The sequence below is a fragment of the Rhineura floridana genome, chromosome 5 (genome assembly GCF_030035675.1).
Source record: "Rhineura floridana isolate rRhiFlo1 chromosome 5, rRhiFlo1.hap2, whole genome shotgun sequence".
Lineage (NCBI taxonomy): Eukaryota > Metazoa > Chordata > Lepidosauria > Squamata > Rhineuridae > Rhineura > Rhineura floridana.
In genome coordinates, this window is record NC_084484.1 from 62,067,959 (window position 1) to 62,092,534 (window position 24,576).

Here is a 24,576-nt window from a genome sequence, read left to right on the forward strand (position 1 = left end):
TTTGTTTGCAGGGAGGTTATACAACAATTGGCATTCATTCTGATTTGCTTGTGGGGTGTTTATACGTCTTCACATTAATCATTCCCGTTAATCATTTTCAGGACCTTCCCCAACACTTTCTTAATGCTAAACAGTCCATTTGTTTTAAAAAATGGATTTGTTGCACCAGGCCAACAAAGTACTTTTAATTCACCTTAATTGCACATATCCAAAATTTTCAAATATGTGCTTGAAACCCTCCAGTAAAATACTGATACTGACAGTCTGGAGGTGTCCTTGGACAGCGCTGCAGCAATGAATTTTAGAAAACCAACATAGACTGTGCTGCTTCTTAGAACCTATTCAGATATAGGATGGTGTTTTGAAGGCAACGAATGGTGGGCGGGTTAGAGCTCATAAGGTCAAGGAAAATCAAAGGTGACAATAAAATTACTCATGAGCTCAGTGTTCCTCCAACTCTGATCTACTGATGAATTCAGCCTTGTTTCCTTATGACACCCTGCAGGCCATCTTTCAGAACTATCACAACATGTCTAGGCTCTGACTGAACCACTTTATATGTGGGACTGTTTACTTTTGGTGACCTTGACAATCCTGAGCTCTAGAAGAAGCTCCTTTTACCTTATGAATTTCTGTGCTGATCCAATATAAAACGCATTCACATGTTAAGGGTCCCTGCATATTAAGGGAAGTGATATCCAACAGCTTAACATTTGCATTGTTTATCAAGCAGCCTTTTAAAAACAACACAAAAACACTTTATTCCCAACCACAGCATGATGGACTTGTATTAAATTAGCCCTTTCAAGAGTATCATGCTCTGATGTAAAATCTATAAGACTTTTCTACTGAGCTTCCTAAAATAGTGCCTTTGTCCCTTTGGCCTTTCTCTAACTCCCCCAAATCCATTTTCTTTATAATAGCTTTCCTAGTGAAAATCTCTCTATATATTGGAAAATGTGTGGTAGGGATGTTGTGAATGTCAATTTTGCAGTTAAATAGCAGAGACATGGAGCGATGGTGAGGATGTGGGAAAAATTGGATCCAGTTCCCATTTAAGGCTGAATCTATCAAATGTGCACTTTCTGAAACAATATGAGAACCAAACCACAGCCATCTTTCGAAATTCACACATCTGAATTTTGTGATGCAGTTTTCCAATCAATGTTTACAAAAATGCATATATTAGGGGAAACTGTGCATAAAATGAATATATTAGTGAAAATAGCTTTAGGAATTGCTGGCAAAACTGTGTACATGAGGCAAAAGTACATACAAAAATGTGTTTGTTAGGAGAAATTCACACTAAAATGCTGAGGAATTTTCATGAGGATTTTCTTTTTTAAAAAAACTCACCAATTGATGCAGAAATGTGGCGAACTGAATTTAAGGTTGGAAAACAAAAAACGGAAAGAATCAAAATGGACAGATTCTTACTTCCCTACTAGGCAGTCGGTGAGTGGGCAAACAGCAGCAGGACAATGCAAAATAAAGTATGGAAGGAAAATTACATGGTAACATGGTGTACAAGATCAATCCAGTGGCTAACCATGAGCATAGTATGGTACATTGTGCTCTTTTAGAAAGTGTGCTAGAAAGAGAAGTAAATATTTCCTTTCATATGTTTTGGTTACTGAAAAGGCCCCCCCGACCAACCAAACTCTTTTGAGAATATATTTCCTTGAAGTTATTCAGATAGATAGCCATCAGGCAGCACAAAGGTAAGCAGATGTTGCTAAGTTGATGTCAGGGGATACGCTAGGAAAACAAATGAGGTAGTATCTTTTATTAGTCCATCTTCATCATCTTTGCTCTTTGCCTACCAAAGGTTTAGTTGTCTTTCTATCCTTTCTCATAAAGAATTCTATGTAACTGGAAAGTTCACATACCCACGACACACAGGGACCTCCGGCCTGTGAGCCTAATTTGACCCATGAGACCATTTTTGCCCACCTGCCCTACACATGATATGATACAAGACATGGGGCAGGGAAAGGTGCAGCCATGCAGGTGAAAACTGGTCATTTGATGTCATTGTGATGTCAGGCAATTGGCAGGTGGCTGGCCTGGCAGAGAATTTTAATGGTCCACAGAGGAATCCAGTTTCCTGCCCCTTCACAGCACCAGCAGAAGTTGGGTTGGTCTCCTCTGGGTATAACATTTTGGTCCTTTGCCACTCTGGTGACATTCCAACAAAATGTCTTTTTATCTGCTTTAGCAGTCTTTGGCTCCCTCACTGGCCCAATAGGTATTCTGCAGTGATCGAATCAGGCTTTCCAGTAATGCAATAGAAGCAGGTAAATAAGATTATGATTTTGTACAAACAAGATATTTGGAGCCGAAAGAGGTTAATTGACTTTCCTTCAAGGTCACACCAGCAAAGCAATGTCAGAGTGAGAATTTCACCTCAGTTCTTTGGCCTGCTGAGCAAATGTCTAATCCAGACAAAAGAGCCCTCCTGCCCAACCAATTGTCTCAGGTCCTAAGTATCATGTTGCATCTAGGGTTAATGATATTACATTCACCTCACTAAAAGATGAATTTGCTAATGCTTGCCACTGTTTTGACAGTGTGATGCTTCTACGGGAGCGTTGCGATGATAAAGTTTTGCAGTTTTCTATACTCTTGATTGATAGATACCTGTTGCTATGTCTGCCAGAAGGAATGTTGAAAAATAGAGTAAGTGACCTAATTTCCATTGATGCTGACAAAATTATTGACATCCTCTATGGGAGAACTGCATCCTGATGAAGTGTTCTGTACATGGGAAAGCTTACAGAACATGTTTATTTTAGATTGATTGGTTATTATGTTGGACTGTAAATTGTTTCAAGCTGTGGTTATTGCTTCTAGGCTGTATTTTTAATTTTGTAAGCCACCCAGAGGATATTGTTCTGTAGGGTGGCCTAGAAATATTTTAAATAAATAAATGTTACTTCTTCCATTGCTTAAAAAGCCTTTTTTAAAACCTGCCCCCAGTATTTTGTAGATCAATAAATAATCTCCTTGCTTTCGTAGCTATAGTAATCAGTCTTATATGCGGTGATACTAGGTGATTAATCTATCTTTCCTCTTGATATTGACCTATGTGCAAGCAGCCAGCTTAGGACAAGTGTGTGTATACTGAAGTCCTCCATTAGATCCTATTTTGAGAGTATAAGTAGGTCTTAACTGGTGCATCACCCTTGTATTGGTGTTCAGCCCAACGGTGAAATTCACCCTTACTGCTTCCTAGCTGTAGAGTAATGCACCTTGATCCTTTGAAAGAGAAATCCAAATACAAGATCCACCAGGATGAGTGGAGTTTGAATAGGCAGATCTGCAGCTGACCCTGGGGTTGACTGGGCTATGCTGACTGAAGTCCCTCATCCCAGCTCACCCAGAGATACAGCAGTGCAAATCCTTCCTCCTAGCTGAGCCTTGACTCAGCTGGCTTTGGGTAAGTCCCCCAAAAGGGGGGTTCTGGGGGAGTGGGGGTATTACAAAGCAAGGGGTGTGGCGGAGCAAGAGGAGACTTCCTGCTATTCCAAACTCTGTTTAGCTTGGTCATGTGACCTAGCAACCCAGGGGAAGTTATACTGGCAAAAAAGGTGGTGGAAGTCAAATCCTATTTGAAAGGCTTGTTTTCCCTCTGTCGGGCTTGGGCCAGCTCAGCCAGCAGTAGCCCCACTCCTGAACGGAATAGGAAATAGGGGTAATAGTTTAGGGAATTGTTTGGAATAGGGGTAACTTATGCTACCCCTTGCTATTGTTATTTGAATTCCCCCGCTTTATTCTAAGGTCCCAGGGCAGGCTACAAAAATTTAAATTACATTAAAAACAGTTTAAAAACAACATACAATCACAAGAGTAGGGTGGGTCCTAAAATATACATCTCAGGTGTCAAGGGCCAGGGTAACGAGGTGCATCTTCAGTATTCACCAAAAACTGTATAGTGAAATTGCCAGACACACCTCTGTGGGGAGGGAGTTCATCTTTATATTGCACTTTTCATCCAAGATGCTCAAGATGTTGCACATGGTTCGCCCCTTCCTCATTTGATTCTCACAACAACCCTGCGAGGTAGGTTATGCTAAGAGACAGAGACTGACGCAAGGTCAACCTGTGTATGATGTCATAAACTAGATGCAGAACAAAATGATAGGAACCCTCTTCAGACATTCAGCCTCAACATGTGAGGGCTAAAAGTAGGGAAGGGAAAGGCAATCATGCAGGCTCCGTCCCACCATGTACTGGGCATGTACACTCCAACCCCAGTCTTTCAGCACTAAGCAAGACGGTTTGAAGGGAGCTTCTAAACATCTGACTGAACACGCTTAGAAGCCTTCTTGCAACTGGGTTCCCAATCATCAGGAGGCTTCTAAGCATACACAGTTGAATGTGTTTAGAAGCCCACTTCAGACCTTACTGATCTGAGGTAAAGCTGGCATGTGTGGGGATGCTGGGGGTGGGGCTTGCATGTGTGCCAGTGACCCTCCACACTCTTAGCTTCTGCATCTTCAGGTTGGACACCTGAGGAGAACATTTGCGTATACATATGCCTTGTCGACCGATATCTGATATCTACTTGTTTATTTTATGTATAAAAGTATTTATATACTGCCCTTGCGCAAAACATCAGCAACATCAAAAACTTTTTAAAGCAAATACAAAAGAATCATTAAAATGACTGGCTACTCAAGAACATTTTAAACAACTGCATAGTTTTTTTGGCATAAAAAAGTCTGTGAGAGACACCTGTAAGTCAAAAGCGAGGTTGCCTGCCAAATCTCTGCTGGAAGAGTGTTCCACCAGCAGCATTAAATGCCCTACTTTTAGTTGAGGGCAGGTGGGCCTCTGTAACATGGGAAACAACTATCAGTGTTCATAGAATCACACAATAGTAGAGTTGGAAGGGGCCTACAAAGCCATCGGGTCCAACCCCCTGCTCAGTGCAGGAATCCAAATCAAAGCATTCCCGACAGATGGCTGTCCAGCTGTCTCTTGAATGCATCCAGTGTCGGAGAGCCCACTACCTCTCTAGGTAATTGGTTCCATTGTCGTATGGCTCTAACAGTTAGGAAGTTTTTCCTGATGTCCAGTCGAAATCTGGCTTCCTGCAATTTGAGCCCATTATTCCGTGTCCTGCACTCTGGGACAATCGAGAAGAGATCCCGGCCCTCCTCTATGTGACAACCTTTCATGTACTTGAAGAGTGCTATCATATCTCCCCTCAGTCTTCTCTTCTCCAAGCTAAACATGCCCAGTTCTTTCAGTCTCTCCTCATAGGGCTTTGTTTCCAGTCCCCTGATTATCCTTGCTGCCCTCCTCTGAACCTGTTCCAGTTTGTCTGCATCCTTCTTGAAGTGCGGAGACCAGAACTGGACGCAGTATTCAAGATGAGGCCTAACCAGTGCTGAATAGAGGGGAACTAGTACTTCACACGACTTGGAAACAATACTTCTGTTAATGCAGCCTAATATAGCATTTGCCTTTTTTGCAGCCACATCACACTGTTGGCTCATATTCAGCTTGTGATCAACGACAATTCCAAGATCCTTCTCACATATCGTTCCTTGAGATGATCTCAGTGGTTAAACTGGGATATAGTCTCAGGCAGTCCTGAAGGTATCTTGGACTCAAGTTGTTCAGGGGTTTGTATATCAACACAGGGGCCTTGAATGTGGCCCAGTAGGATATGGGCAGCCAGTTTGGATGTTTTAGCAGAGGCGTCACATGCTGTCAGCGATCTGCCTCCATCAGCGGTCTAGCTGGTGCATTCTGCACCAGCTGAAGCTTCCAGACCAGGCCCAAGGGCGGCCACACATAGAGCATATTGCAGTAATGAGTCTTGGGGTTTCCAATGCATGGACCACAGCAGTCAAATTGTTCCAATATACATACAGCCTTGTATCCCTATCCTAAAGAATGCATGTGTTTAATTGTATTCCCATGGTGAATTTGTGAATCCAATAATCACTCCTCTCATCCTCGTTTGCCCAACTGAATAGCCTCTGATTAAAAAAATATGCTTCTTTAATCACATACCACTGAAAAGCCTAGCAGAACTGTTTGTATTGATTTCAGTTTGAATCCATTCTCCTTGATGGTAGACTTTCCTGTTAATCAAAAGCCCATAATCTTAGCTGAGAGATGTCTATAGTTAGACTCAATTAGAGTTACAGTTTGAGAATGACAGAAATTTCAGACAGACAGACCTTTGCCTTTCCTTTAGTAGGATACACTGCAGAAGACAAGGCCTTACTACTGGCAGTATAAACTTGCAATTACACTTGCTGAAGAGAAGCAGCTATACAGGGCATGGGAAGCAGTAAGCTGTTGTCAGGCTCTTGAAAACGAATGCTGAAACCCTTTTAAAGCTTCAGTCTAAAAGCCAGGCCTCCACAAAGCACTATAATAATCCAGTCCCAAAGTGTGGAACACATAAAAGTGTCACCCCACAGAAGCAAGAAACTGGCGCAAAGCTCCCTTGTTTTGAAATATAAAGTACTGTTTTCATGAGAATTCACGATGACAGATCTTTAGACAGAGCGGTCAGGATTTTTGTCTCTTACTTATGAACCTTTCTTATAAAATCCACATGGATATTGCATTTCAGTATGAGTAACTTGAATTGCTCCATGGGAGGGGAAAAAAGGTTGCATTGAAATTGGTCTTTGAAATAGTGTTTTCGTTGTTGATGTTTTCAGAAATAAGAGTTTGTCTTTGGATTTAGAATATTGTATCTCCACCTGGATTAACCTGAGATATTAGTGCCATCTTCATCTCATTTTCTAATTTGTTCAAAGAGTGGCATTCACGGACAGCTAAATAAAATGGACCAGGGTCCCATCTAATAAAAGAAAAATGTTTCTATACATGCATGGAGGAGGGATGATACTTTAAAAATAAATTGAAATATCCCCTCATATGTCATCAAATGCCATCCCCTTGGGGTGTTGAGGAGAGCTGCCAGTGGAAAGAGAGCTGAAAAACCTCTACGTGGAAATGGAACACCACCACCCACAGTAGGGTTACCAGACCTCCATTTTTCAGCCAGAGACTTCGGTTTATGGGGCTCCCCCCCGGGTGACTCACAATCTCCGGACTTTCAGCTTTCATTTTTTTTAAAAAGGGTTCTAGGTGGTCTGATTCCAGAGATATACACCAAAATGTAAGCCACCCCCCACAACTTCTTAGTTGCTCTAAGTTCTGCTCTAATCCCTGCCGTTTCAGGTTTTTAGCCAATAAGACATCAAGGTTGTGATTGACAAGAATTGTAGAGCTAAAAATGTAGAGTCAAATTGAATTTTCTGCCTTATAGTGACCATGGTGAGTGGTATTCATAGGGGGTTTACCATTGCCTCCCTCTGAGGCTGAGAGGCAGTGACTGGCCCAAGACTCAGGAACGTGCTTTTTCCTGCTTTTCTGAACATCTCACGGACTGAATAAATAAGCTTTCAGTCTTTTCTCTCTCTTGTGTATAGGAGTCAGACAGGTTTAAATTTTGAAGAGGGCAGTGTTTTGCAAACTTCGCAAACTGAAGCTTTAATCCAGTACTTGCTTTTCCAGAGTAAACATACCCAGATTAAACCCCATTGAATTCAACAGGACTTCCTTTTGAGTAGACATGGTTAGGATTTTGCTGTAAATTGATGGGACTTTTGAGTGAACGTAGGAAAGAATTGTGTTTGTGTATATCTTTCTCTCCCCTTCCAATCCTATTTGTAAAGCAATTAGGCAGGGCTTTAGGTATCACTGTTTTTATTATGTATGAAACTAATACTGATTTTATTTTTTTACTGTTCTGCAATGATCAACTGGTCTTGACAATAAACTATTATATGGGGTGTATGTATTTTTACATCTCCAGTGTGTGTGTGTGTGTATGGGAATCTTTCCAACAACCCTGTGAGCTAGGGTTGCAGTATGGAAACCAAGGCAGCTCACAATAAGAAATAAATCCCTTTAAAATCCAATAACCATAAATACAAGTATAAACAGTTGCAAAACAGCATAAAGTGGCATGATTCTGAATTTTGGGTTGTGTGAATGAAATTGCTTATCACTTGAGGTTGCAGTTCTGTCCCTGTTTGAGTAAGCCCCACTGAATACATTGGGCTTGCTTCTGAATAAATAAATGTAGGATTGCACTATATTTTTACAGGTTATGTAAATTATAAATATATTTGATAGTCATGCTTATACAAATATTTCTTCATTTTTCATAATTTTAGTTTTTGGTTAGGAATCCTGACTGGTTGTGAGATGCTTAGTTTTCTGCCTTATTCGTAGGAATCTTGTGGTTGGTATGGTATTGCATTTAAGAAATCATCACTGTCTTTTGTTCTATTTTTATTTGCATTTCATGTATATTTATCCTCACTCCCTTTCATCCATAGAAGCAACAACAGTGGTTCCATGCGCTCCGCTCAACCTTCTTAAACCCACTGATGATGCACCTTGTTGTATGTTTCTTGTCTAATAGTGGTAAAAGAGAATTCACATACTGGGCAGCATGGCTGCAATTGTTGTTCCCAAGCTGCTGCCTATGAAGGTAGACCAAATCATGCGTGCTTTCTCTCTGTCAATTATATTCACTGGAATTGGGTTGGCTGATGAAGTGAGTTTATAGCAGCCCACAGGGAAGACAGAAAGGGTAGAGAATCTTCTTACTCATTACTCAGACCTCTTTCTGAAGGGTCAAATCTGTAAAGAAATTTGTCCGTTAAAAGGTAGGGGCAGGGCATTCCAGGTAGGGGGTTGCCAACCCTACTTGGATATGGATATCTTTGTAGAGGATCCCTAGTCAAGCTTTACCAACAACACAATCCAAACCATATCTACTCAGAAGTAAGTTCTATTGAGTTCTATGGGGCTTAGTCCCTTAGTAAGTGTGTTTAGAATTGCAGCTCTTCGGGAGCATCCATCTTTACTCCTGAGTGCTCCCATCTAACATCTCCACAACACTAGGCTCCTTTCTTCCTACAATGGCCTTCTGGTGACTAGCCTGGCCTGGCCTGAGGGCACTTGAACCCTTTTTGTCAGAAGCAAATTGGCTAGATTAAATGTTCCCTACCCAGGCTCCATCTTTTAGCTAAGATTTCTATCTTAATTTCCAATCAGATAAATGTTTTTGTATGAATTGTATGCACCAAGCAACTGTGGTTGATGCTTAATGTATCAAGCTTAATGACATCACTTGAACCCACCATGTGACATCACTTGGACCCGCCCCATGACATCACTCAGGCCTGCCCCCAAAATCTCAGGGTTTGGGATGCTTCTAATCTGACCTGGCAACCCTACCCCACAGTATTATTGATCCTGCCCATTGGGCCTGATGTGAAATCAGTTCAGATTCATCTGTGATGGACTCATTCAAAGTAAACCATTGGTTAAAGCAAGGGGAGGCAACATTGGTCCATCTTGCTCAGTATTGTCTACACTGACTTGAAGCAGGTCTTTTTCAGATACATACTCAGTCCTATCTGGAGATGCCAAGAATTGAACCTAGCACCTTCTGTATGCAAAGCAGATGCTTTTGTCACTGAACCATGACCTTTCCCGTGTTATTGGACTACACCTCCCATCATCCCTGACCATTGGCCACACTGCCTGGGGATTATGGGAGCTGGAGTCCAGCAATATCTGGAGGGCACCATGATGACTACCCTGAGTTAAGGTAAACCAAGTCTGAGGTAAAGCATTGGTTGTAAAGTATGGGTTTTTACTCATAAATGTATAAAAACTTCCAGAAGGATAGTCGTGTTCATCTGTTGCAGCAACAATAACAATGTGACTTGTGTCTGCTTAGAAACTAACAAAGTTATTAAGGCACAAAGTTTTGTGAAAGTTTTGTCCACTTCATCAAATGCATGAAGGGCAATCCTGAGTTATAGGTACTGTATATGCATGGTTTTGGAGATTTCGTAAACAGTGAGGTCAGAGGGAAATGGAATGCAGGAAGTTTGGTGATAGAGATATTTATGTAATTAACAGTGGAAACAACTTCAAATCATAACTTGAATGTAGCAAAATATTTGACTTTAAATATGTGCGTTCTTTCATTTTAAGTGTAGTTTTATGCCACTTCCCACATTTCACTCCTCTTAACAAAAGTACAGGTTTCTTACATCAAAAATATTTCCATTATTAACTACAAGGTGTTTGAAATGTATGAACTCAAAATATTATGTTAGCCCTTTGACTGAAAAGCATTTTACAGAATAATACATTCTATGTACTCTATACTGTGATAAAAGTAATTCCAGCGTTTGCATCAAGATGTTTGATTTCCTTCTACTACTACTGTAGAAAAGCTGTTGCATTACTGGTTAGTTAGCAGCCCTGTCTCTTCTATCATGGATAGTTTTTACTTCCATTCAGATAAGCCTTTTTAGGCGATTTAAAACCTCGTCTTATTGTGCCTTAGTGCCTCTTTAGTATTGTACAGGACAATTGTCATAAAGAGGAGAAAGCTACTGACCCTCAGCCTCAGGGCAAAGAGAAAGCTTTTAAATCAAATTAGGAACACTGTCAAGATGAGTGAGCATGACATTGCACAGCATCTACCACTTCCAAAGTCCACAATTTTGAACCCCCTGCTGTGGTAGGAGAAGCATTTCAGGAGTGGGAGCAGAAGTCAGACATTGTTCCAAGAACAACAAGGAGAGGTTCCCTGCTTCCAGTTCTTTCCAGACCACCTTTAAGCATGGTTGATAAGGGGTGTGCCATTTGTTTGCTGCAGACATTGGGGGAGGGGAAGGAGGCTTTGGGGTTTGCAGAATGCTCCCCTCAAACAGTACCTTTTCCCAACTGCTTTTCAGAAATGTACCTTTCTTGTTTTCCCCTTCTGGTTCTGCTTTAGTTCCCCCCCCCTTTCCAGGATCTTTTCTTACCTGAATGCTCCTAGACAATCAGGGAGCACACAGGGAACATGATGACATCATGACAACAGTCAGATGTGGCTACATGATGACAACAGTGAGGGCAAATGAAACCAGTGGTTTGCCTTCAGTATAAATAACTATGGGGAGTAGGAAACATATGGTTGGCAAGGTAATTATGCTGCATGGGCCAACAAAGAGCATGGTCCCAGTTCCCTTAATAACAAGAATGTCTTTTGCAAACATTTTCAGTCACTTTTGAGATATATGAATGATTGGCTACTACCAGGCAGGGTTTTTTTTTCATTTTTCCATTGAATGAAAAGATTAATAATAATAATAATAATAATTTAATTTAATTTATGTGTCGCCTATCTGGCCAGTGGCCACTCTAGGCGACGTACAACTCAGTTACAATAAAATACATCATAATAATACAATACAAACGATAAAAATTATAAAACAATGACAGTTCAGAGTAATAGGCAATTAGTCATAGAGATTAACCCTCCCCGGAAGTCCCGAAGGCCTGTCTGAAAAGCCAGGTCTTCAAGGCCTGGCGGAATACATTCAGGGAAGGGGCATGCCGGAGATCATACGGGAGGGAGTTCCAGAGAGTGGGGGCCGCCACTGAGAATGCCCTCTCTCTAGTCCCCACCAACCTAGCTGTTTTAGTTGGCGGGACTGAGAGAAGGCCCTGTGTGGCTGATCTTGTCGGGCGGCATAATTGGTGGCGTTGGAGGCGCTCCATCAGATAAGCTGAGCCGAGACCGTGTAGGGATTTAAAGGTTAATACCAACACCTTGAATTGGGCCCGGAAAACAACTGGAAGCCAGTGCAGATCGAACAACACTGGAGTGATGTGCTCCCGGCGACGACAATTTGTAAGTAGTCGAGCCGCCACATTTTGTATATGTTGTAGTTTCCGGACCGTTTTCAAGGGTAGCCCCACGTAGAGCGCATTACAGTAATCCAAACGAGAGGTGACCAGGGCATGTACCACCAATGGGAGCTGATGAACAGGAAGGTAGGGTTGCAGTCTATGTATGAGGTATAATTGATACCAAGCTGCCCGGCTCACTGCCGAGATCTGAGCCTCCATGGACAGCTTGGAATCCAGAACAACCCCAAGGCTGCGGACCTGATCCTTTAGGGGCAGTTTCACCCCATCGAACATCAAGTCAATATCTCCCAACCTTCCCTTGTCCCCCACGAGTAGCACCTCGGTCTTATCGGGATTCAGTTTCAACCTGTTCCTTCCCATCCATCCACTCATGGATTCCAGGCACTTGGACATGGTCTCCACAGCCAACTCTGGTGAGGATTTAAACGAGAGATAGAGCTGAGTGTCATCCGCATATTGGTGACACTGCAGCCCAAATCTCCTGATGATTGTCCCCAGCGGCTTCATATAGATATTAAATAGCACGGGAGAGAGGATAGAGCCCTGTGGCACACCACAATTGAGAGGCCAAGGGTCTGAAACCTCTTCCCCCAATGCTACTTGTTGATGCCTATCGGAGAGAAAGGAGCGGAACCACTGCAGTACAGTGCCTCCTATTCCCAATCCCTCCAGGTGATGTAGAAGGATACTGTGGTCAACAGTATCAAAAGCCGCTGAGAGATCGAGGAGGACAAGAAAGGTGAATTCTCCCCTATCTAATGCCCTCCTCATATCATCCACCAGAGCGACCAAGGCTGTTTCAGTTCCATGTCCAGTCCTGAAACCTGATTGGTATGGATCTAAATAATCCGTTTCATCCAAGTGTGCCGACAGCTGATTAGCCACCACTCGCTCAATGACCTTGCCCAAGAATGGTAAATTTGAAATTGGGCAAAAGTTGTTCAAAACTTGGGGATCCAAGGAGGGCTTCTTTAAGATGGGCTTTACAATTGCCTCCTTGAGGGCTAATGGCATTACACCCTCCTCCAGGGATGCATTAATCACCACCTTAATCCCCTCTCCCAATTTCTCTTTGCAGCTCACAAGGAGCCACGACGGGCAAGGATAATTTAGACATGTGGTAGGCTTCACAGTTGAGAGCACCTTGTCCACATCCTCAGAAGGGAGAGGCCAAAACCAATCCCATTTGACCGGCTTGCAACTGGCCAACTCTGGTTCATTTACTGTATCCACGGCGTACGGGATCAAGTTCCACAAGTGTTCGATTTTGTCAGCAAAGTGCTTTGTTAATTTGTCACAGGAGGCTTTTGACTGTTCCAAGGGTTCCTGAGCAACTGGACCGACCAGGCTTTGGACCACTTGGAACAACCTCCTGGGACAGCACTCTGCGGACGCAATGGAGGCAGCAAAGAACTTCTTTTCTGCCTTCACTGCCACTTGATAGGCAGCTATTGCTGCTCTAACCTGTGTCCGGACATCTTCGGAACGTGATTTCCGCCACCGGCGTTCTAGTCGTCTCACCTCCTGTCTCAGATTACGCAACCGTGGTGTATACCATGGTGCTAACTGAGTTCTGTTCAGGGGGAGAGGACGTTTCGGAGCCACCCGGTCCAATGCTCTGGTGATTCCCTCATTCCACTCTATCACCAGGGCATCGACCGGGCGGCCTTCAGCAGGTTCCAATTCCCCAAGCGCAGTCAGGAATCCTTCTGGATCCATCAGGCGCCTGGGGCGGACCATTCTAATAGGTCCTTTTCCCCTGCGGAGGGAGTGTGGCATCGAGAAGTCTATATTTACCAGATAGTGATCTGACCATGACACAGGGGTGGAAGAAACCACCCCCAACTTCAGAGCACTTCCCTCCCCTCCCAGGACAAACATAAGGTCGAGAGCATGACCGGCTACATGGGTGGGCCCAATATTACTAAGGTGCAGTTCCCAGGAAGCCATGGTTTCCAGGAAATCCCGAGGGGCTCCAATGAGAGCGGTCTCGGCATGTACGTTGAAGTCACCCAGCACTAATAATTCTGGGGACAACGCCTGTACAGCCGAGACCACCTCCAGCACCTCGGCCAGGGAGTCTGCTGTGCAGCGGGGTGGGCGGTACACAAGCAGGATCCCCAAACTGCCCTTCGGGCCCAACCTCCAGTACATGCAGTCAACAAACTTAGTCCTATGAAGAGGAGGTCTGGCAAAAACTAAAGACTCCCGATAGATGACTGCCACTCCCCCTCCCCGCCTTCCTACCCTCGGCTGCTGTGTGTAACGGAAACCCGGCGGGCACATGGCCTCAAGAATGGGAGCTGAGGCCTCATCCAGCCAAGTCTCCATAATACATGCCAGGTCTGCCCGCTCATCCAAGATAATATCATGGATGTGTGATGTTTTTTGTAGTACAGACCTGGCATTACACAGCAGCAGTCGAAGGTCGGTAGGAATCCTGCATCCCCCAGTTATCATCTGGTTCTGGACAGACCCGGAACATGGGATGGGTATGAAAATCTCTCTCCACCCCCCACCTCCCATTTCAGCTCTGCTTCAGGCACAATTGCTGCAGGTGTACCAGTGTTAACGCTAGTGTTTTCCACAGCAAATACAAAATATGCATTGCATCTTTAAACACCTCTGTAGAGGGTTTGTTGTTGTTGTTATGTGCCTTCATGTTGATTACGACTTATGGCAACCCTATGAATCAGTGACCTCCAAGAGCATCTGTTGTGAACCGCCCTGTTCAGATCTTGCAAGTTCTGGTCTGCAGAGGGAACCTGGCCCAAATTGGGGACATAAATATGGGTATTTAAAGATGCAGGCACATTATTCACACTTGATGTGTTTGATGTAAGAAACACTGGTGTACTAGCAGTGTGAATGCAGCAAAAGTGTCTGCAGCATAAAATGTGGTACCTTTGCAAGAAGTGAGTGGTTGCTACTGCCTATTAGAACTGGTCGGCAGAAGGCAGGAAAACCAACAAATTCCCAGATCCAATGACAGTCAGAGCCAGCCCTTGACTCACTGTAAGTAAGAAGGCAGGCAGGTGGGGGCATACTGAGGTTGGTGGAACAGTGCCCTACTTGCTCTAATGGATCAGCCTCCATTAATAGGTCATTGTTTTCTGAACACTGCTTTGGCCCTAGCAACTCTTCTAGATAGGGAAATTAAAACCCTTTGTAGGTGAAGAGCAAACCATTTTTTGTTTATTCCTTCCGCTCCTGAAAGCAAGCAAAACAGCCAAGAGCTGTTTTACCATACTATCTGTGTAATGATTACATTCAGAAACAAGTTGCACGTATATGCCATGATCCTAATCACATCACACTTGGGAGTAATTTCTGTTTTCTGTTTCTATTAAAAAAAAAAAGATTTATATCCCATCATTCAATGTAAAAGCTCCCAAGGTGCATCACAGAAAGAGTTAAAAGCATCACTCTATACCAGGATGTCCTGTGGGGTGGCCTTTCCCCACATATGCCAACAATATGCTCTATTGGTCAGGTTTGGAAGATAGCTTTGATTTCACAGCTCTAACAGACTGCAATATTTGGGTGGCTGGAGTTCCTGAGATTTGTTTATTGTTTGCCTTCCTCTGGCAGCTGTGACGTGGCCATGCATCTGAACATTAACAGGTTATTGAGTCTACCGTGCTCTGCTCTCCCTTGTTCATTTCCAGGTTTCTTTATAGTCAGTGTTAAAAACTCCAACTTTGGATAAGACAAAGGTTTTCGAGCTTTTTTGTATTGGACCACAATTCAGCTTTACTTGTTCTTGATAGACCACCATTTTTCCATATCTAAGAACCATAATGGCCTAACTTGAAAGGTCCCTCATGCTTACCTCTGTGAAATCTTGTATCTTCCACTTGGTTCCGTTCACTTCTTTCTTTCCTTCCTACTGAATCCTCTTGCTGTGCTGAAGGGGCAAATGGTTTTGAGTTTCAGTGTCAGCATGCACTCTGAAGTGGATTGCCTCTTCAATATGGAATATAAAACTCTGGATCTTCATCATTTACATTTTTCTCTTTATTCCATAGAATCATAGAATCGTAGAGTTGGAAGGAGCCTATAAGGCCATCGAGTCCAAGCCCCTGCTCAATGCAGGAATCCAACTTAAAGCATACCCGACAGGGGGCTGTCCAACTATAAGTTCCATATAGTTACAGGGACCACCCAGACCATTAGGCTTAGAAACCATCAGGATGGAGGATTAGATTGGACAGTCTTCTGATTCCTTACAACACTCTTTTTCTAAGGATGCATGTAACTATGCATGATCCTGGACAAAAGGACTTCCTATGTTTATTAATATTTGATAATCACATTGTCCTCAAATACTTACATTTACATACTTTGTAGAAATTAGATGCAACCTCTGCCCCCACCCTCTATACACCTTCTGCACAACCAGCACTTGCAGCTAAACCTGCAACAAAGTAAAATGATATTGAATTCTTGGTTCTGTCAAAACAGGCTACCCTACTTTATTTGGCTTTTAAAGTTAGTGCCCTGTGGTCTGGCTTACAAGAGCTCCAGTCTATCCAGCAGAACCTCCCTAGATGTTTTCCAAAGATATTACTACAGCATCGCTCCATTTCAATGCTCAACCATTCTGGTCTTTTTAAAAAGCAAGATTTATAGTGACAATAAGTTGGCAAGCATAGCAGAAGTGTGCACAAAAGAAGAGAAACAAAACAGCAGCCAAGTAACTGATTCTGGCTGCTTCCCTTTGAGATATAATTATGCAGCCACTGTCAATGCACAGTTCAAAACCAATTTTCAGATACACTGCAGATCAAATGTTGCATCCAAAAATAAATATTCCACTATAAATATTAACATCAGTGAGCAAGAAGAAGGAAGGGAGAGGGAATGTACTGTAGATCGTGTAAAACTCAGGAATGGGATGTTCTTGCAAGCCAAGCCTGCATTGTTAAAGCCACTTTAGAAGCACTAATGGCATCAGTAGTGGAATTTAGGGCAAAATATGTCTAACTGGAATGTTGTTCTGAAATTGTACGCAATGTCACCACAGTTTTAAATGCTTTTTAAAAATTCTTGTTTGCTTTGTTTCGCCCAGCCAACTTCACATTTGTCCAGTAAGCGTTCCAAGTTACAGCAGTAAGCATCACGTATTCTTCTTCCAATAGCTGTTTCTCTATGATGGTTTAAATCAGAGACGGATGACTTGTGGTCCACAGGCCACATATGCCCATCTCAAGAGGTTTTATTGTGGCACCACAAGGATCCCCCCCCAATTTGACATTTTTAATTAAAAAAAAAAGGCCATGCCCACCTTTACACTTTGGCCACACCCACTTTGACATGTAGCCTCCAGAAGGTTAGCCATTGGTCAGTGCAGCCCTTGGCCTGAAAAAGGTTAGCCACCCTTGTTTAAATCCAAGCCTTTCTCCTTCTTCAGGCTTCTTCACATCCCTAGTAAAATAAAATTGGTAGAGAAGTCAGTCAAGGGAAGATGACTTGCTGAGAAAGAAAACTACTAACTTCCATCTCTTGTTAACTGGAAGTGAAAACAGAAGTATGACTACATGTCCCATGATGCAGTGCAAACCTGAGCAACACTGAGCAACTCCCAAATACTCGACATGTAAATAAAGATTACAGTTTATTAATCCTCAATGAAATTTAGATGATATTCATGCCAGCATAATGTTAACTCTAGGTATCCTTTTGGGGATAGAACCAAATAGCTGACGATTTATTAATCACAAGAAGGAATTTGAAGGAAAATCCATTTTTAATATCTTTTCTTCATTGCTTATTACAGTCATGTACTCCAGCAACCTGAAACAAGTGCAAAGTGGGAAGTGATTCTGAGGGAAGCATCCATGGAAACTTAGGACAATTGACCAAGAGATATCTAAAGCCATTCAGGTATCCAGCCAAACACATGAGGGCATAAAGTGTGTAGGAGACACGTGTGTCAGCTCCAACTTTCCTGAGGAGAGTGGGAAGGTCTGAAGGTGGCTTCTATGTGTGTTTTGCTAAACACGCTTGGAAGCCTTTCTGTGACTGGGAACTCTGATAATACAGAATTCCCAACCACAGGGCAAGGAGGTTTCTGAGCGTATTCAGCCAAACACACTTAGAAGTCAACTTCAGACATTCCTGCTCAGTTCAGGAAGGTCAGAGGTGGAGCAGGTGGGGGCGGCACATGTGGGGACATTGGGGGGCAGGACCGGCACATGTGGCCCCACGCCCCACATGCAGTACATGTTCTCATTCGTGTGACTGAATGCCTGAAGAGGGCTCTCATCTCCACTGTATCCCAGGCTGCTCTTGACAAAATAGTAGAACACAACTTCAGGGCTCATGATGTCAAGGACAAAGCTTGAAGAGCCCTAAGCCAGAGGTGCAAGTTGCACCTGCCTTGCTCTTCATGTCATAGCTCTGTTCTTTCCAAATGTTAGGAAGCTGCCTTATTCTGTTTCAGCCCATTGGTCCGCCTAGCTCAGCATTGCCTGCAATGACTGGCAGCAGCTTCTCCAGGGTTTCAGGCAGGGTGGTCTCCCAACCCTACCTGGAGATGCCGAGGACTGAGCCTAGGACCTTCTACATGTAAGGCAGATGCCCTACCACTGAGCTACAGCCCTTAAAAGATCTTCCATAATGTCTTGACAGAATACAAAATATGTTGTTTCAGAAACCTATTTTTTAATGAAAAAGCTGCTAAGTTTGTGTTGAATTTGGCAATTCTTTATTTGCCTCCTTTGTGAAATAATTACTCCCATGCTACTTCTCTTACATTATTTCTGTTTGGCAATCATGTGCTGAAGTTTTGTCTTTTCTTCTAGTTTAATGTTGTATGCACAGAACACTTTTCTCCCAGTTTATCCTTTTAGTACTTTATTGCTGGAGAAAGTGCCTCACAGCAGCTCATCAGCAGAGCGAAGGGGAGGGAGGGAGGGAGGAAAAGGATTAAAACGTTCAGACTCACTGAGTATAGAAATCTGTGGTATGAAGAAAACAATCTTCTGAATCAAATGGCCCTTAACAATTATATTTTCAACTCTGGTGTTCCTCCAGCTTTTTACAAAGTATATCGGTCCCACATATCTGATACATCAGGATATTGCAGCCTGTTCCTCCCCTTCCCATAAAAGCTAGACATTTGGAAACATTGTGAGAATGACATCCTCGTTTTGCCTCATAGTCACTGTAGACCAGTGGCTAGGGAGTTGGGCTAATGTTATGGGACCTGTGCTGAGTTCTTCAGGCTGCTTTTATTTATTTATTTATTTATTAAATTTATTAGTCGCTCATCTGGCTGGTTGTCCAGCCACTCTGGGCGACGTACAAGATAAAAAACAATACATTAAAACGTTAAAATTTAAAACCATAACAGTAAAAACCTAACCTACCCCAAAAGCCTGCCTGAAGAGCCAGGTCTTCAAGGCCCGGCGGAAGCTCATCATAGAAGGGGCATGGCGGAGATCATTTGGCAGAGAGTTCCATAGGGTGGGGGCCACTATTGAAAAAGCCCTCTCTCTAGTCCTCACCAGTCTAGCTATTTTAACCGGTGGGATCGAGAGAAGGTCTTCTGAGGCTGATCTTGTTGAGCAGCATCCCTGACGATGCTGGAGGTGCTCCTTCAGATAGACTGGGCCAAAACTGTGTAGGGTTTTAAAGGTCAAAACCAACACCTTGAATTGGGCCCGGTAAACAACCGGTAGCCAGTGCAACTCCTTCAGCACTGGAGTGATGTGATCTTACCGGCGGCTGCCTTTAATCAGACGAGCTGCCGCATTCTGTACCAGTTGCAGCTTCCGGACCGTTTTCAAGGGTAACCCCACGTAGAGCGCATTACAGTAGTCTAGGCGAGAGGTGACCAGGGCATGTACCACTGGTGGGAGCAGATGGTTGGGAAGGTAGGGGCGCAGCCTCCGTATCAGATGGAGTTGATACAGCGCCGCCCGGCTCACAACCGAGACTTGAGCCTCCATGGACAGCTGGGAGTCAAGAATGACCCCCAGGCTGCGGACCTGGTCTTTCAGGGGCAATCGTACCCCACTGAGCACCAGGTCCACATCCCCCAGCCTTCCCTTGTCTCCCACAAACAGTACCTCGGTTTTGTCAGGGTTCAGCTTCAGCTTATTCCTTCTCATCCAGCCACTCACCGACTCCAGGCACTTGGACAGGGTTTCTACAGCCAACCTCGGTGAAGATTTAAATGAGAGATAGAGCTGCGTGTCATCCGCATACTGATGACATTGCAGCCCAAATCTCCTGATGATTGCCCCCAGCGGCTTTATATAGATGTTGAACAGCATCGGGGAGAGGATGGAACCCTGTGGCACCCCACAAGTGAGAGGCCAAGGATCCGAAACCTCATCCTCCAATGCCACTCTTTGGTATCTACCAGAGAGGAAGGAATGGAACCACTGCAATACAGTGCCCCCCATGCCTAACCTCTTCAGGCGGTCCAAGAGGATAACGTGGTCAATGGTATTGAAAGCCGCTGAGAGATCAAGGAGGACAAGGAAGGTGCATTCGCCCCTATCCCACGCCCTCCTCATATCATCTACCAAGGCGACCAAGGCTGTTTCAGTCCCATGTCCAGGCCTGAAGCCCGATTGAAATGGATCCAGATAATCCGCTTCCTCCAAGTGCGCTTGCAACTGCTTTGTCACCACCCGCTCAACCGCCTTGCCTAAGAATGGCAAATTTGAGACTGGGCGAAAGTTGTTCAGATCTTGGGGATCCAAGGAGGGCTTCTTTAAGATTGGTTTTATTACTGCCTCCTTGAGCGCTGATGGCATTACTCCCTCTTCGAGAGATGTATTTACCACCATCTTGATCCCCTCACCCAGTCTATCTTTGCAGCTCATAATGAGCCACGATGGGCAAGGATCGAGTAAGCAAGTGGTTGGCTTTAAGGTTGAAAGCACCTTGTCCACTTCATCAGATGGAAGAAGCTGGAACCGATCCCACACCACCAGAGCACCACTGGTCACCTCTGGCTCGCTCACTGTGTCCACAGCGCATGGAATAGCACTCTTAATATGATCAATTTTCTCCGCAAAGTGTTTAGCAAACTCATCACAGGAGGCCTTAGCATGTTCCATTGGTTCCGGAGCAACTGGACCGACCAGGCTCCAGACCACTTGGAACAGTCTCCTGGGACAGCACTCCGCAGATGCAATCGAGGCAGCATAAAAATCTTTTTTTGCTGCCCTTATTGCCACATGATAGGCTGCCGCAGCCGCTCTAACATGTGTCCAATCGTCGTCAGAGCGAGATTTCCGCCACCGGCGCTCTAGCCGTCTCACCTCCCGCCTCAGAATTCACAACCATGGTATTACAAAATCCCTACACAGAAGACACTTCTATGTAGGAATTAGCATGTGGCCCACTGTACAGTAAAGGGAGGATCATGTAATTCGTTCATCTTAAGATACTTTATTTATTGCTCATTGGGGAGAGGTGGTGGAAGTATAGCATCAATGCAAAACCAGGAAGTTTGGCTATTATGTGTTTTGGCTATTACACACTGTACCACCTCTTTACATCTCTTGTTTATCTTTGAAAATAAGAAAAAACTAGCAGCTGGTAGGAATAAATCCTTTAGTTTCAAAAAACATGTATTCCTGGATTACTATTGTAATATTATTTGTTATATTTATGTAAAATCGCAGGGCAACTAAGAGTGTATTGAGAGACACAGCTGAAGTTTGAACATCCCTCAAGTGCTTTTTCTTCTTCTTAAATCAGCTTCAGACAGATTTTGTAACGCTCCAGGTGTGGCCAATGGAAACACTTTGCTGTAGGCTCAGGCAGAGACGATGATTGGCCCAACAATCACTGTGGGCAGTCCTGAAAGGCTGAAGTCAGCAGTGGGGAAGGGAGGTGTGTCCAACAGAGGGCAGAATCACTTGAAAACGCAGCCATAACAGCCATTTATGCTGCTTTTGAAGCGACTAGACAGTTCAGAGCTTGGAAAAGTTACTTTTTTGAACTACAACTCCCATCAGCCCCAGCCAGCATGGCCACTGGATTGAGCTGATGGAAGTTGTAGTTCAAAAAAGTAACTTTTCCAAGCTCTGCGACTAGTGTGCCCACAGCCGGAGTCAGTCCATTGGTCCATTTAGCTCAGTACTGTACACTAGAAGTACCACACCTCTGGCTCTCCAGATGCTGTTGAACTCCCATCTGCCACAGCCACCATGGCCAGGGATGATAGCACCCCCTCCCAATCTATACTCACTGGCAGCAGCTTTCCACAATTTTTGACAGTGGTCTCACCCAGCCCTACCTGAAGCCGTTGGGAACTGAACCTGGGCCTTCTGCATTCAAAGCAGATACTCTACCACTGAGCTACCTGCCTGGGATCCACAAAAATCTGGAGCCAATTTCGGTCATAATCTGTGCAGGCTTTGTTTCAGAGTAAAAGTAAAATTGCAACCAAATTTGTAACAGACATGCAACTCTCATATAGGTGATCACATGTGACAATTGCATGCACAGTTGTTTTGTTCCAGGTAAATATGGCTGGTTATGTAATTTGGAGGAAAAACATGTGCTGAGCTGCACATTGATTAAGCATTAACAATTGCCTTCTGTGTAGGAATTTTGAAGTACTTTTAGCCACAAGCCATTAAATGAATGACTCTATCTCAATCTCAGTTTCTTATCTGTAATATAACACAGTCCCCTATCTCACAGGGATGAAGAAGAAATGAAATATGGAAATATTATAGATCCTGAAGCCTAGGAATAAGAAAGACAATACATTTGCATGAGACATGAACATTTCCCTGCTACGGTTAAAAACCAGTGCTTAATTTCTCTAAAGGGAGATGTCAGGGTCCAAACACTCTGCCCTAAAAGCTCATCCCTTTATCTCCAACTACATAAGAACTTCTTTGGGTCACCATGCACATCCTCGGTCTTTATAGTTACTTCACATGACCCAGAAGGACTAAATCCTGATACTTACAAGAGATTCTGGAGCTGAGCCTTGGCACAAATTAAGCCCTGCGTATCATATAATATTCGAAGTCTATGAATATCAATCTCCAGACTTAATTTGTCTTTTTTTGCAGATGCTTATCCCAATTCTGAAGTGATCTATGTGTGGACTCGCACCCCAGCAGCATCTGTGGTAGTAGCGGAAGATGGTTCAAGGCTTAACCAGTATCACTTGATGGGGCAAAGTGTCGATTCTGAAAACATCAGCACCAGTACAGGTGAGGAGGGAGGGGCACTATCTTTGGCATTGGAGAATTTATTTCTTTTGCTTTTTCTTTAGACTGCTAAACATCAGAATATCCAAGCAAAATTAACAACTGTACTAACCTAGAAAAGTTCTTCTCTAAAAGTTAGGACAATCTAGCAACACAAAGAAAATGCTACACTTTGGCTGTGTACACACCATACATTTAAAGCACACAGCTTCCTCCAAAGAATCCTGGGAACTGTAGTTTAAAGGTGCTGGGGACTGTAGTTCTGTGAGAGGTAAACTACAGTTCCCAGGATTCTTTGGTGGAAGCCATGTGCTTTAAACATATGATGTGTACAGCCTTAGTCCAGGTACTGAAGAACCTAGATACAGGCTAGTAAGTAATATAGAAGGGCAATCCTTGAATGCCTGTTAACTTGCCATCTTTCCCCTTCTCTGACAGAGGCCCTGTCTTTTCTCGAAGCAGAACATTCAACAGGTGCTGCATTCCCCACACCACAACACCTCTATGCCTGGGGAAAGCTGAACCTGTTAGATATCTGCTTTTGTGCAGCTGTTCAACGCCGAAGTTCTCTGTCAGATGACAAAACCAAACCCAACACCTGGTAGCCCCACTATCCGTTGCTGGAGCAGCGCACTAACTACAGGAGAGGAGCTTCCGCTTGCCTGAGCTCTTGAGGGGATTCGGGGACGAGGCGGGCCGTTCTCCCGCGTTTGCAGAGGCTACTTTCGTTCGTGCCTGCTTATTTCCCTCCTGCAGGAGGCAAGCAACCGCCTACACATTTTGATCTCTCCCTGTCCGAGCTTTAAAATGATTTGTTTGATGAAAAGCATCGGGGAGCGTGGGGATGGGGGCGAAGAGAAGTGGCAGCTGTGGTCCGAGGAACCACGTGGCTGTAAACGAGGGGCTAGCCCGAAAGGAGTCCCATTTCCTCCATAACTGGAAGCGGAGGCGCCAGATGTGGCAACATTAGGGAACTAAAGAAGGTTTAAGCCCAGCCCAGCCACGCACGCGAGCCCCTCCCTTCCTGGTTAAGGTCCCTATGTCAAGGCATCCTCTGCTGCGATTGGCTGGGGTGTGCACGGAGGGAAGCTGGCCGGGACCAGGCCCGAGAGTCACATGGGGCTGCAGAGAGAGGCTCTAAGGGTTACATAACGCGCTCGCCTTTGCTTCTGGTAATGAGGTCGCATCAGAAGGCTGCAGTAATTAGAAACTAAGCATCTTGCCAGGGAAGAGGGGACGGGGGGGGGGAGGAGGAGGAGGAGGGGGAGGGGGAAAGAAAGGTGGCCTCACGCTGTTCTGTAGACTTTTGTGAATGCTGATCCGGGAAGAAACCGCCTAAGAAAGCAACAGTGCTTATTTGTCACTTCTTGTGTGGCAGCGACATAGTCTCCAGGCGAAAACCAGCAGGGTCTCGGGCTAATTTAAGACTTATCGGGGAAAGGTGCGAGCTGCCTGTTATTTCATCAGGGGAAGGGGTATTTAAGTGATTTTTTAATAGACACAGAGAGACAGGCAGGCAGGCGCGCACAAAACACGGGGCTTGAAAAGGAGAAGGAATGACTGCTCCAAGTCGGTTCCTTTCAATCAGCCGAGCAGCAAACCGCTCTTC

General features: G+C 44.1%; 1 protein-coding gene across 2 annotated transcripts in view; it reads left to right on the forward strand.

The window, feature by feature from the left end:
- Window positions 1–24,576, forward strand: part of GABRA5 (gamma-aminobutyric acid type A receptor subunit alpha5) — a 99,594-nt gene that overhangs the window by 65,157 nt on the left and 9,861 nt on the right. For both annotated transcript variants that reach the window (XM_061626946.1, XM_061626945.1), the window contains exon 6: window positions 22,827–22,970. In XM_061626946.1, coding sequence (XP_061482930.1) covers window positions 22,827–22,970 — 144 coding nt within the window. The remainder of the gene's footprint in view (window positions 1–22,826; window positions 22,971–24,576) is intronic.